Here is a 13,772-nt window from a genome sequence, read left to right on the forward strand (position 1 = left end):
GGTAAAGAATTTCCTGCGAAATGTGTCCTCTGTGGAGGAGGACATGCACCTTGCAGTAAGGAATGCCCCAAAAGATCAGGAAATATAGATATTGAAAAAATTAATGAAGAAACACCAAACAATTCCCCAAATATGCAAAATCACCAGACTCACTCTACTCTCAGCCAATCACGTAATCAAGGATCAAGGAAGTTAATTTACGGAGTGCGCTAGGCTAGGCCTTTAACTCCGCATCAACAGAGATAGAATAATTACATCAAAAGAGGGGTTCATCTAATAAGGGAAAATTTTGAAGTCTAATTATAAAAATAAAAGCTTTTCAGATAATGCCTTCCGCATGAGAAAAAATGAAAACTCTTAGAAAGTCTTTAAATTAAATTTTGTGTTTAAAAAGGGCCAGGAATAAATTTTGAGAGAGGAGTCAACATTCAAAAAGTTTTGAAAAGAATAAAAAGGTGCAATACATTTCCTTGATTCTTGATATCAACAGCAAAATAAAATCCTTAGGACAATCCGGAGAGTTGGGCAAAAAGGGCTGGGGGCGGAACCCGTTGGGCGGGTTCTGGTAGCAGTTCAGTGTGATACACTGAAGCAGGAGAAGAAAATTATTGGTCGCTATTTAGTGCGACGTTAAAAGGTCCCCTTAGGGGGTCGAAAGCAACCCGTTTAGCGGGTGGAAAAGAAGCTTTTAAGAAGCTATTGAGAAATTAAGTGCAGTCGCGTGCGGCTGCGGAGATAAGTTGTCCCTTGTTAAAGAAACGTTAGAAGACTCTTCTTAAAGAGTTAAAGAACAGGGTTCCCCCGGTCAATGCCCTTACGCATTGTTAACGCAGGGGCGGTTGGGGTTTAGGAACGAGAGGAAAGCATGCACTTGGGCGTCTGTATTCCAATACCGACGCCGTTTAAAAGGTAGTTGAGCATAATCAGCTTGTAAGATTGCTCTGGGTCGCTTTTTAGAAGAGGCAACCGCAGGATCATATAACGGCAGGGTATGTAATACTGGATTTCCAACAAGATGGATGTTTTTGAAATATCTTTCCGAAAGTCGTTGTATACAGCGACTTTCGAAGGAAGCGACTAATGGGCATAATTTTGAGGTCGTTATGAATGCCACCGTTCCTTATGAACCATGGAGCGTTTAATATCTGCCGTAAAAATTTTGATTGAAAAATTTGGACGTGTTTACGGTTAGTCAGAGCAGCTGAGCCCCAGATGGGACTCGCGTAAGTGAGAATAGGCCTTATGATAGATTTCTAAAGCAAGATCTTGTTATCAAGTGACAGGTCCCTATTTTTAGCGAAAAAGGGGCGCAGGTTGGCTTTGACAGCTTCCGCATTCGCAATAATTTTTTGAATGTGAAGTTGCCAAGTTAATTTTCAGTCTAGTAAAACACTAAGGTATATGTAAGTAGTAACCCAGAGAATAGGTTCACCGAAGAAAATTAGATTATCTAAACGAGGGATGTTTCTTCGGATGAATAAAGTGGCAGCAAATTTAGCGACATTAATTTTGATTTTATACAGTCCGAGCCAGAGTTCTAAGGCTGAAAGGTAACTGTAATGTAGAGATTACCGTGGTGATGTTGTTATGTTGAGTTAGGATGGCCGTATCGTCTGCATGTAAAGCTAAATCGATACTAGGTGCCTTAGGCACGGCGTTGATATAGATATTGAAGAGCAGAGGTGAGACAAGACTGCCCTGAGGACATCCAGCATGGATCGGGCGGGGAGTGGAGAGTTCGTGGTTAACTCGTACGCGGAAGCTTCGTCCGGCTAAGTACGAGCTAATAATTTTAATGATGTGAGCCGGAAACCCAAGTCGCATGGGCTTGTAAATAAGTCCGTTATGCCGAACCTTGTCAAAGGCTTTAGCTATGTCACGTGTTAAGAAGAAACGTTCGTTGACAAAACGTCAGATGCGCCGAGAATCTCAAATCCTTCCAATGCCATCAAACAGGTAAAGAATTTCCTGCGAAATGTGTCCTCTGTGGAGGAGGACATGCATCTTGTAGTAAGGAATGCCCCAAAATACGAGGAAATATAGATATTGAAAAAATTAATGAAGATACACCAAAACATTCCCCAAATATGCAAAATCAACAGACTCACTCTACTCTCAGCCAATCACGTAATTTGGGCACTGCCCCGTACAACCAATCATATGGGGTGATTACCAAGAGCAATCCAAACACGGTTAACGACAGGAAATTCCTCAAGAAATCTATGAATAAGAAATCTATAATAACGATAAAGAAGACCAATCCTCCAAAAATAAACGAAAATCAGTAAACAGAGACATAGAAAAACAATCCTTTGAAGAATTCACCGAGTTCATTACTGAAATTTACCAAATTTACCAGCAATACAAGCAGGCTGCTAACCCCGAATCCAGGCTCAAGATTGCAATGGCGCGCACTAAAGATATTCATCCAGAACGAGCATGAATAATTACCGCAGTGGCTAATTGCACCAAAGGTGCTAATAGCTAACAGGCTATTCACACCACCTACTTTCGCGCATGCGCACAAGCAGCCCAGGTACCAGCATTTTCCCGCAGTGGCTAATCGCACCCAAGGTCCATAGAAAGAACAGGTTAGCTCACTTGGGGTAAACAAACGAAAATGCGTTCTCGCTGCCTATTGGCTGTGACGTCATTGAAGTTTTCTCTCCTCAGATCAACATAGATTTTTGCATTGATTTAAGCCGAATGTAAGCTTGTGCGCGACTGTGGAAACTCATTCGTTTCTTGTTTTTTTTTCCTCTCAAATATAATTAAATTTATGTAGCATAATGGTTGGTACGCACTGCGCGATTGCATTATGCACAATAATGCAGGCAAAATAAAAAATAATCAGCAGAATGTATTATTTCATAGGTATAGAAACTTACAGTGTGTTTTGATTTGATGCAACTTATTTTGAATTTTCGGGTTACTTAAATTAATTTATTCATTAATATATATAGAAACTTTTATGCATTTTATTAGGCGTATTTAAATGCCAACGGTTTTGAATATTGTTGTGAATTGTGACAGATGCATATAAATATGCTTAAATAGTTTTAAATTATGTGTATGTAGCTCACTGCATTAAATAACTCTGGTTACACATGGAAAAATGGCCATGCAACCAGTCTTTTCTCCAGGAATTGAAGTCAAACCACCAGTGTTCAGCTGATGAGCCTTGCCAATTACTTAGAATTTGAGCCTATTGTACTGTTAATATGGTACATGCCAGAAATACAATATCATTAATACACGGGATACATATAAGTAATAAGAAGGACTAACAACACCGCAGAGTACAGAAAGCAACATAGAAGTCCACAATTCATTTGGCGAGCAAATTAAGTTGTATTATTATACTTAAGGCTATCAGTTCTGGATAATTTAGTTACAGTAATTTTGCAAAGATAGTAAAGCAGTTCCTTCAGCAATATTAATTTTCTAATTATTAAGGCTTTTTTCTTTCATATTATTTGAAAACAGAGTAATACAGAGCATGCATTTAAATGCAATCAAAATTTAGGAAATGTATGATTTAAGAATATAGAAACGTTTAAAAAACAAATATGCTAAAATTCTTGTAAAATATAAAATTTCATTTTCTATCTGTACTTATAATTTGTTATGATTTGTATTATGAATGAATAATATAACTTAAGCAAATATTTTATTTATTATAGTTTTAAAATTTGCATTCCATTACTATACAGTGCACCATGATATATTTCATACAAAATTTCCTTTATAAAATTAAGATCCATATTTACTAAGATTTTGTGGAATGTAGTGTTTAAAATTTATTATCAAATTTGACTTTCGCATTTAATTATATAAATTTACCTGCAGAATTATATTTTGCTAGTATCTACGAATGTAATCATTATGTCTGTGGGGATATTGTACACAGGTCATCATATTAAATAAACATCCACCCTTTTTCCATGTGTTCACAGAAAGCACGATGACAGTCAAATGACGTTAAGATAAACTGCATAATGTATTTATGAGTGTATTTATCTGTGTATGAATAATATTTTTCCACAACTAAACTGATAACTCTAATTTTTTTTTCATTCATAGAATGGTTAAACTGAATATGCTAAATAAAATGTAACATTTAAGTTATAATATATACATATTTCTTTTTTGATACCAAAACAAACACATACAGCATTCAGTCCTATTAATATCTACCCACCAGCGGCCGAGCGGTAAAGTCGCTGAACACTGGTAGTTCGGTCCGAGGTTCGAATCCCGCGAACGGGCTGGCTGCATGGGCGTTTTCGTGGTTTCCCCATGTGTAACGTGTATACGAGCCAAAAGGAAGGTCCCAAAAGACCAGGAAATATAGATATTGAAAAAATTAATGAAGAAACACCAAAAAACTCCCCAAATATGCAAAATCAACACACTCAGTCTACTCTCAGCCAATCACGTAAGGATCAAGGATCAAGGAAGTGCAATTTACGGAGTTCATAGGCAATTACGCCTTTACCTCCACATCTTCAAAGGAAATTAAATCATCCGAAAGAGGGGATTGTCAAATAGGGTAAAAATTTTGATAAGCCGAATGACTTGGAGTAAGTGCCTTCACACTGAGTCAAAAAAAGGCAAAAAACTCAGAAGGTCTTAATTTTGCGCCGAAAAAGGGGCCAGAATAATTTAGATAGGGGCAGCCATAAAAATTTGACTAGAAAAATAAAAGGTGAAGTTTCCTTGAACCTTGATAATCATTTTTAGCATACGTCAGATGAAGAATACGCAGGGGAATTCCGATGCGCGTTCTTTGAGGTGGGAGTGAGGGGGAACCTGTTTACACATCGAAAAAGTAGTTCTTTAAGTGATCAGCTGGGAGGGAGAAGTTTCATTTTTGACCGCTATTCAATGCGGTTTTTAAAGGCCAAAAAGGACGCTGTTAAGCGCTTAAGAAAGTTCCTTTTTAAAGGAAGAGAGAAGCTATAATTTAAAAATATTTTACAGTTTTATTTCATTTGATAGGTTAAAGTATTTTAAATCAGTCCTATTTGACTGTGGTGTGTCTTATTAAAGAAACTTAAAGGGGGTTTCTCAAGTTAATGCCGTGTGCATTAAAGAACTTTAGAGGCGGGGGGGGGGTTAAGGAACGAGAGGTAGTTATTCACGTGGCTATCAGTGTGCTCATATCTAGCCCGTTTAAATGGCAGAGCTGAATATTCCCTGTTAAGAACCGCTCTGGGTCTTTTCCGGGAAGAAGCAACAGCAGGATCGTATTCGGGTAGCATATGAAGCACAGGATTTGCAACACGTTGAATATTTTTGAAAATTTTTCCGAAAGTCGCTCTATATAGCGAATAATGGGCATAATTTTGAGGTCGTTATGAATCTCTTCGTTTCTTACAAACCACGGAGCTTTTAGAATTTGCCGAAGCATTTTAGATTGAAAAATTTGGACATGTTTTCTGTTAGTCAGTGCACATGGGCCCCATACGGGACACGCATACGTAAGAACCGGCCTAATCATTGATTTGTAGAGCAAGATTTTGTTATCAGTTGACAGGTCGCTATTACTAGCTAGAAGGGGACGTAGGGCGGTTTTGACAGCTGTCGCATCCGCTATGATTTTGCGGATGTGAGGCTGCCAAGTTAATTTTGAGTCTAGTAAAACACCTAGATATTTGTAAGAAGAGACCCAAGGAATGGGTTTACCGAAGAGCATTAAATTAGGTAAACTTGGGATGTTTCTTCGGATGAACATAGTGGCAGCACATTTTGCGACATTGATTTTGATTTTATACAGACCGAGCCAGAGTTCTAAGGTCGAAAGGTAACTCTGCAATTGTGAGATTACCTGGAGGGTGTTGGAGTGTTGTGAAATGATGGCTGTATCGTCTGCGTATAGCGTAAGATCGATATTTGGGGCCTTAGGAATATCATTTACATAAAGGTTAAAGATTGCAGGGGCGAGGAGGCTACCTTGAGCCACCCCAGCATAGATTGGGCGGGGAGAGGAGAATTCGTGGTTAACTCGCACTCGGAAACTGCGTCCGGTCAAGTATGAGTTAATAATTTTAATGAGATGGACCGAAAAACCAAGCCACATGAACTTGTAAATAATCCCGTCATGCCGAGTCCTGTCAAAGGCTTTGGCAACGTCCAGATAGATAATTCCAGTTTTCTCTCGCTTACGAAAGCCTTCATGAATGAATTCCACTACACGGAGTAACTGGTGTACCGTGGAGTGTTTAGGCAACACCTCCTTATAGAAGGAAGCCGGGACACTGAAGCGAGGGGAAGCTCTGACGTCACAGGTAGTCGTCTCTGACTCACCTCGCTCCTTCAAACAAAATCAAAGCCCCGTAGTTGAGCCAAGAGCGACGAACGTGGAGCGGTTATTTGCGTTAGCGACAGAGTTTTAATATTGTCTCGTGCTTTTATAATTTCATACGATGCCTCATAAATGTGCTGTAGCCACATGTCGTGGTAATTATAAAAACGGACCAAAAGTGGCTGTATTCAAGTTTCCAAATGAGACTGAACTCCGGATGAAATGGATAAGGAGTCTACGAAGAAAAGATGGCTTTCAACCTACTAAACATACCAGAGTAAGTTCAATTTTACTGCATTTTTTATGTTTTGTATCTTTACATTTTTTTATTACTTTTATTGATAGGTATGTGATGTTTATGCTTACCATATTAGATTTTGATCTGTGGGTAAGAAGTTTTATGTTTGAAAGATTTTAATCTTGCCTGTTTTAATCATTTCAAAAAAAAAATATTTTCCTTCAAAGTTTTATGAATGAAATAAAGTTCCATATAACAGGAATAATTCTAAATTGAGTAGTTACATAAATGCCAATAATTTGTAAATGCTTTCTAGTATACTGTGCAGGCAGATTCTGTAGTTATTCCAAATTTATCATAATTTATATGACAAGGAACTACTAAGTAATCATAATAGGTTTCATTTTAAAATTTTTGTAATGATATATGAAAGTTTGGTATGATGTATTTAAGGTAATTATTTGTATTTGGCAACCAGTGTTTGTTGTAAACAATTATCTCAAATATATAATTTTCTTTAAATGTAAATAAAGCTGTAATCATTATGATGAGCATTCCAGATTTTACAAATTACTTAAATTATACACGTAATTGAAATGATATTACTGGTTTTTTAATTCGTATTTATGTATCAAATTATTTATTTAAATCATAGGGCTTATTGACTTCTGTTACTAAATATTAACATGCATCTAACTTTTGTACTCACAACAAGTTGATTTTTGAATATTTTCTTTTATAGGTATGTGAATTACATTTTCGATCAGATGAAATAATACGAGAAATCGAAATGTATGATGAGAAATCAGCGAAGTTAATTAAAGCCCCAATTTCTAGGCCACATTTGAAAAAAGGATGCATACCTTCTCAGTTCCCTGATGGCCCATCCTACATGTCATCAAATTCTGTATCGAGAATGTCACCAGAAAAGAAGAAAGCTCGTTTAGAAGAGAAATACCTGGAGAAAGCGATAGAAGAAAGTTTGAAAATGAAAGAACGGTATGATAATGAACGATCATTTGAAAGTTTAATTGAATTCAATAATTGCCTAGAACATCAGATTTTAGAAACATTTTGGACAACTGTACATACTGAAAATTCAACTATGTTACTTGATATTTTAAGTGACCCAGCTCCAGAAATTCAGAAATCGGTAGTAATAAATGAGGATTTAACAGTATGTGTTTATATTAAAAACATCGCTATAAAATCTATTGGTAAATTTGTTTTCCCTCTAAAAATTAGTAATGTAAATATGTTTCTAGAAGTACTAAAGGAAGTTGAAAGTCTGTCTCATAACTTACAAAATGAAGAATATATTAAGAATTCTATACAAATTGTGGATGATATGCTGTCAGAATTGAAAAGAGTGTTACCTGAAAAAGAAACTGAACTGAACTTCCTTTCAGAGCAAGTAAATAAACTAAATGTAAAGAAAGAGAAGTATCGATATACTCCAGATTTACTTATTTTTTGCAGTTTGTTAAACTCGATCTCACCGCATGCATACAAGTTTTTACGACATTCAGGTTACATTTCTATTCCCCATCCACGTACTATTCGTAGAATTTGTTCAACGTTTTCTCTTAATCCTATTACTGAGCAATTTAATGATGACTTTTTAGGATATGTTAAACAAAGATGCAAGGATTTAGAAGAAAATGATAAAACTGTAATTATTATGATGGATGAAGTGCATTTAAATTCATGTTTCGATTTTAAAGGAGGAAATTTGTGTGGCATGGCCTACAACTGTGAAAAAGCTGCTACAAGTGCTTATGTTTTTATGATACGTAGCTTATTATCACCTTTCAAGGATGTGGCACATATATTACCAGTTAAATCATTAAATGCTGAGGATCTGTATCAATATCTTAAGAAAATTATAATTGGTTTAGAAAATATAGGTTATAGAATTGTGGCAGTTGTCTCTGACAATTCAATAAATAAAAAAGCCATGTCATTATTTTGTATGCCTCCAAAAATTAGTATTGTGTATAAAAACCCTGCAGACTTATCTCGGCCACTATTTTTTTTATTGACTCAGTGCACATCTTGAAGTGTGTCAGGAACAACTGGATAAATCAAAAAACTTCTGGGCAATGTTTATTTTATCCAAGTTTTGAAAATTTTTCCAAGGTCGAAACAGCGGCATTTGCATGCATAAAAAGTCTCCATTCATTAGAGGCAGGCAGAATTGTAAAATATAGTTATGGTTTGACTCTGAAAGCTCTGTATCCAACCAATTTGGAAAGACAAAATGTCAAGCTAGCATTACAAATATTTGACAGTCGTCTTGCAGAGGCAATAATGGTTATTGGTAAAGAAAATAGTATTTTAAAGTACGAAACAACAGCTGAATTTATTAAAATTATATCTACATGGTGGTCAATAGTCAATGTCAAAAGTATCTTTAAAGGACACCATAAGATGAATGAGTATCAAAAGCCGTTAACTGTGCAAAATGATGATGTTAGATATATTTATTTAAATAAGTTACTTGAGTGGTTAGATCAGTGGAAACTTTTAGGCTGTTCTAGTGGTGGACTAACTAAGGAAACACATTTTGCATTAACACATACTAGCTATTCGTTGCTCGAAATGGCAAGGTATTGCATTGAAGAGCTAAAATTTACTTACTTTTTACCAGGAAAAGTTCAGACAGATCTCCTAGAGAATAGATTCGGAAAATATAGACAGCTGGCTGGTTCACAACATAATATTTCTATAAGGCAAGTATATGAAACTGAAGCAAAATTAAGATTACAAAGTCTTCTGCCAACTGTTATTAAATCATCAAAGTATGGAGGAATTCCTATTTATCTAAATTGTAAAAACCTGTGTATTGAATCTCTGGAGCAAGAAAATATTGGATGCACTTTCTCAGGAAGAATAACTATTACAAATGAAGATATACAAAATGTTCAAAATGACATACCAATTTTAATGTATATAGCTGGTTACTGTAGTTATAAAGTTGTGAAACTATTAAGCTGTGATATTTGTAAAGGCAATCTAACTATTGATAAAGAATTAATTGTAGAAAATGAAGGACAGTCTTGGATAAAAAGATTTGATAGAGGACTTCTATATCCTCATCCTGATGTACTAAATTCAGTAATATATAATTATGTTGTTATTCAAAAACTTGTATCTGAAGAATTTGAGAATGAATTTTTATTTTCTGCAAATCAGAGGGATATAGCATGTAACTTAACTCTAGACATACTGATAGAAAATGACATTTTTTTAAATCTAGATGATTGCCCTAAAGCTCATGAGTCACAGAAAGTGTTAAAGCAGATTCTTTGGTCATCAACGAACACATTTTTAAATAATTATTGCAAATTAAAGAATGATACACTAAACCAGAAAAGCATTGCAAAAGAGCGCAAATTGAAAACTTTAAAGCATAAATAAAAATATAATGGGTGTTTAGCAATTAAACATTTAAAAAATGTAGGTTTTAATTCAAATGATGCTGTATTTCATAGACTAGTAAGTTTAGTAACTTTAATGCATGTAACAAGACACAAAAAATTAATTGCAAAGCCTAGTGATGTTAGTTCAGATTTATTTCTGTTGAAAAAATATTTTCGCATCTAACAGTTACTGTTACACATTATTGTGAATTCCTTATTATTTTTTTTTCTACTCATGTATGCTGTCTGTTTAACCTTGAGATCACTTGAAAAGTAATAGTAACGAAAAATTCATTTCTATGCATCTATGTAAATAAGTGTCTGGGTTGTATTTTAAGTGGTCCTTATTATTAATGTGGATATCAAATTAGTGTTAACATATGGTAAGATTCTTTATCATTATAATTGACTTGAAATATTGAAAAATTCATTTCCTTGCCCTTAATTTGTTGTGTAAAAAAGTGTCTGCGTTATGTTTTTATGTGGCCACTACTTTTATCATTTGGGTATAATTTTGGTGTTAACATGATAAAATACTTTATCAAAGTAACAGTTATATGTTTCAAAATGCTTATAAAATGTTATGTATATAATAACTGCCACTGTTATACTGGTAATGGGTCATTATACTTTTGTTGATATGGACAGATATTGACTGTTTTACATTCAGATGACTTGAAATATTGAAGAAGGCATGTCCTTTTTTTAATTTCTCATCGCGTAAAAAAGTGTCTCGGTTTGTGTTTTAGTGCGGCCGCTACTTTTATCATTTGGATATAAGTTTGGTGTTAACATATGGTAAAATGCTTTCTCCTGATAAAAGTGATATGTTTCAGCATGGGTACAAAATGATATGTATATAATAACTGCCACTGTTATACTGGTAATGGGTCATTATACTTTTGTTGATATGGACAGATACTGACTGTTTAACATTCAGATGACTTGAAATATTGAAGAAGGCATTTCCTTGCCTTTAAATTGTCATTGCGTAAAAAGGTGTCTCGGTTTGTGTTTTAGCGCAGCCACTACTTTTATCATTTGGTGTTGACATATGGTAAAATGCTTTCTCCTGATAAAAGTTATGTTTCAGCATGCTTACCGAATGATATGTATATAATAACTGCCACTGTTATACTGGTAATGGGTCATTATAATTTTGTTGATATGAACATATACTGACTGTTTTATATTTAGATGACTTGAAATATTGAAGAAGGCATGTCCTTTTTTTAATTTGTCATCGCGTAAAAAAGTATCTCGGTTTGTGTTTTAGTGCGGCCACTACTTTTATCATTTCGGTATAAGTTTGGTGTTGACATATGGTAAAATGCTTTCTCCTGATAAAAGTGATGTTTCAGCATGCTTACCGAATGATATGTATATAATAACTGCCACTGTTATACTGGTAATGGGTCATTATAATTTTGTTGATATGAACATATACTGACTGTTTTATATTTAGATGACTTGAAATATTGAAGAAGGCATGTCCTTTTTACTTCCTTGTACGAAGTAAAAAGGAAGTATTGTAATCGCGAAAAGTTTCAGGCAGCATATTTCACCGAAAATATCCATTTTGACCGCTATCGAATGCAATTTAACGATGTTTTTGCACCATATCTGTACGTAAGGACAGAATAAAATACTCTTTTCCTTCAAAAAAATTATAAAACTGCTTAAAAAAACTTAAACTAAAATTAATTCTGAAGAGAATTTTTCGTGGCTTCTGTACGAACGTATGTACGTACGTTCGTGCGTACGTACATATCTCACATAACTCAAAAACGAGTAGCCTCAGAACGTTGAAATTTTGTACATAGGACTGCTATAACATGTATATGTGCACCTCGTATTTTGGTTGCAATCGGCCACACCAAACGTATATAAATATATTTATATATATATCCACTCTATGACTTGAAATATTGAAGAAGGAATTTCCTTGCCTTTAATTTGTCATCGCATAAAAATGTGTCTGGGTTATGTTTTAAGTGGCCACTACTCTTATCATTTTGATATAATTTTTGTGTTAACATATGGTAAAATGTTTTATCGAGGTAACAGTTATATGTTTCCAGCATGATTAGAAAATTGTATGTTTATAATAGCTGCTGCTATTATACTGGGAATGGGTCATTATAATTTTGTTCATATGGACATGCACTGACTGTTTTATATTCAGAGCACTTGAAAGATGATAATATTGAAAAATTCATTTTCGTGCTGTTGAGTGTTTGCTGCATAAAATGGTATCTGGGTTGTATTTAAATGGCTACCACTTAATGTTTAGTAAGTGGTTATCATTTGGTGTTAACATACTGTAAAATGCTTTCTCATGATAAAAGTTGTGTTTCAGCATGCTTACAAGATGACAAGTTTATGGTAACTGCTGCTTTTATACTGAGAATGGGTCATTATAATTTATATTTTTTATATGGGCATGTACTGACTGTTTTACACTTAAAAATATTGAAAAATTCATTTCCTTGTCTTTAATTTGTTGTTGTGTAAAAAAGGGTCTATGTTGTGTCTTTAAGTGGCCATTACTTATATCATTTGAGTATAATTTTCATGTTACCATATGATAAATTACTTTATCAAGATAACAGTTATGTGTTTCAGCATGGCGACAAAATAACAGGTTTGTAATAACTCCTACTATTATTCTGGGAATTGGCTGAATAAAGGGTGTCTCTGATTAGGAGCACTCATTTCACAAACCTGTGATTTTCATGTGCATTTTGAAATTACCGGTGTCCCATAATTAAGACTGGTGGCTTTCTGGACAAATCATTTTGATATATTCTTTGCTTAAATTAAACAAGCCTGATAGCGAGTAACTTAGATCACGATTTTAGCTTGGAAAAATTACAACAAAATTGTGTTGCATGTAGTGACCAGATACTTTCAAACTGGATACTGGTGCATAGGTAAAACATTTTTATTATTTTCTATATTAATATATATATGAAAATTAATATATATATGAATTTCTCACCTTTCGAAAACATTTCTCACCTTTCGAAATATATTAATTCGAAAAATATTAATATATATATGAATATATATGAAACATTAACTGATAATCACTTCCTTTACACAACATCAATAAATGTTTTTACATATACTGGTGATGCTGACATCCATTTGCTGTTGAATGTATCTTTATATGCTTCATAAATAATAATAGCCATCGTATAAAATTTAATATCATTTGTGCACCTGAAGTGTTTTAAATGGTAATGGACGGTCTTCTCAAGTGTTTGCCCGATATTTATCCATATTATGGCAGTATCGTAATACATTTTGAAACTATTAATTGGCTGTTGTAAAAAGTTAATAACGGTGTTTGTAATTGCCAGACAAAATGGGTTGAAATTTAACGAATAGAAACTTGAACTTGCAGTATCAAAATTTAAATATTAAGGTCACATAGTCTCATCTTATTGTTTCTGATGAGACCCAATTAATATAGAAGCAGTTTTGAAATTTTCACACCTGTTAATAAATAAGAATTGATGAGATTTCTTAGTATGGCAATATGCTTAATGAGATTTCTGCTTCAATTTTTACAAGAAAGTTTGAATAATTTATTGATAAAAAGAGATCAGCTGGTTTTAACTTATTTGTATGTTATAACTTAGGTGTTGTGTTGTTATGCTGACTGCTTGCATAAAATTGTAAATAAATTTTTTTTATTTTTCACTTGTGAATCTTTATTTTCAAGTTCAGCTATATATAACTAACACAATACAGTTAAGTACATATACAACTAATATTATTGGTTCTACAGATTTAAGCA

General features: G+C 34.1%; 1 protein-coding gene and 2 long non-coding RNA genes across 5 annotated transcripts in view; 2 read left to right on the forward strand and 1 right to left on the reverse strand.

The window, feature by feature from the left end:
• Positions 1-13,772, reverse strand: part of LOC146993172 (uncharacterized) — an 880,419-nt gene that overhangs the window by 261,836 nt on the left and 604,811 nt on the right. The gene's annotated exons all lie outside the window — the stretch shown is intronic.
• LOC146993174 (uncharacterized) overlaps positions 1-13,772 on the forward strand; it is a 382,674-nt gene that overhangs the window by 181,629 nt on the left and 187,273 nt on the right. The window lies entirely within an intron of this gene.
• Positions 6,348-13,675, forward strand: LOC146993176 (uncharacterized). Its single transcript, XM_085807053.1, has 2 exons — positions 6,348-6,584; positions 7,288-13,675. Exons 1-2 carry the CDS (start codon positions 6,429-6,431, stop codon positions 8,602-8,604), a joined length of 1,473 nt encoding a protein of 490 aa, XP_085663179.1. The 5' UTR covers positions 6,348-6,428; the 3' UTR covers positions 8,605-13,675.

This window comes from Stegodyphus dumicola, chromosome X1 (assembly GCF_044657685.1).
Source record: "Stegodyphus dumicola isolate Sdum_Otavi_A_Nest chromosome X1, ASM4465768v1".
NCBI lineage: Eukaryota > Metazoa > Arthropoda > Arachnida > Araneae > Eresidae > Stegodyphus > Stegodyphus dumicola.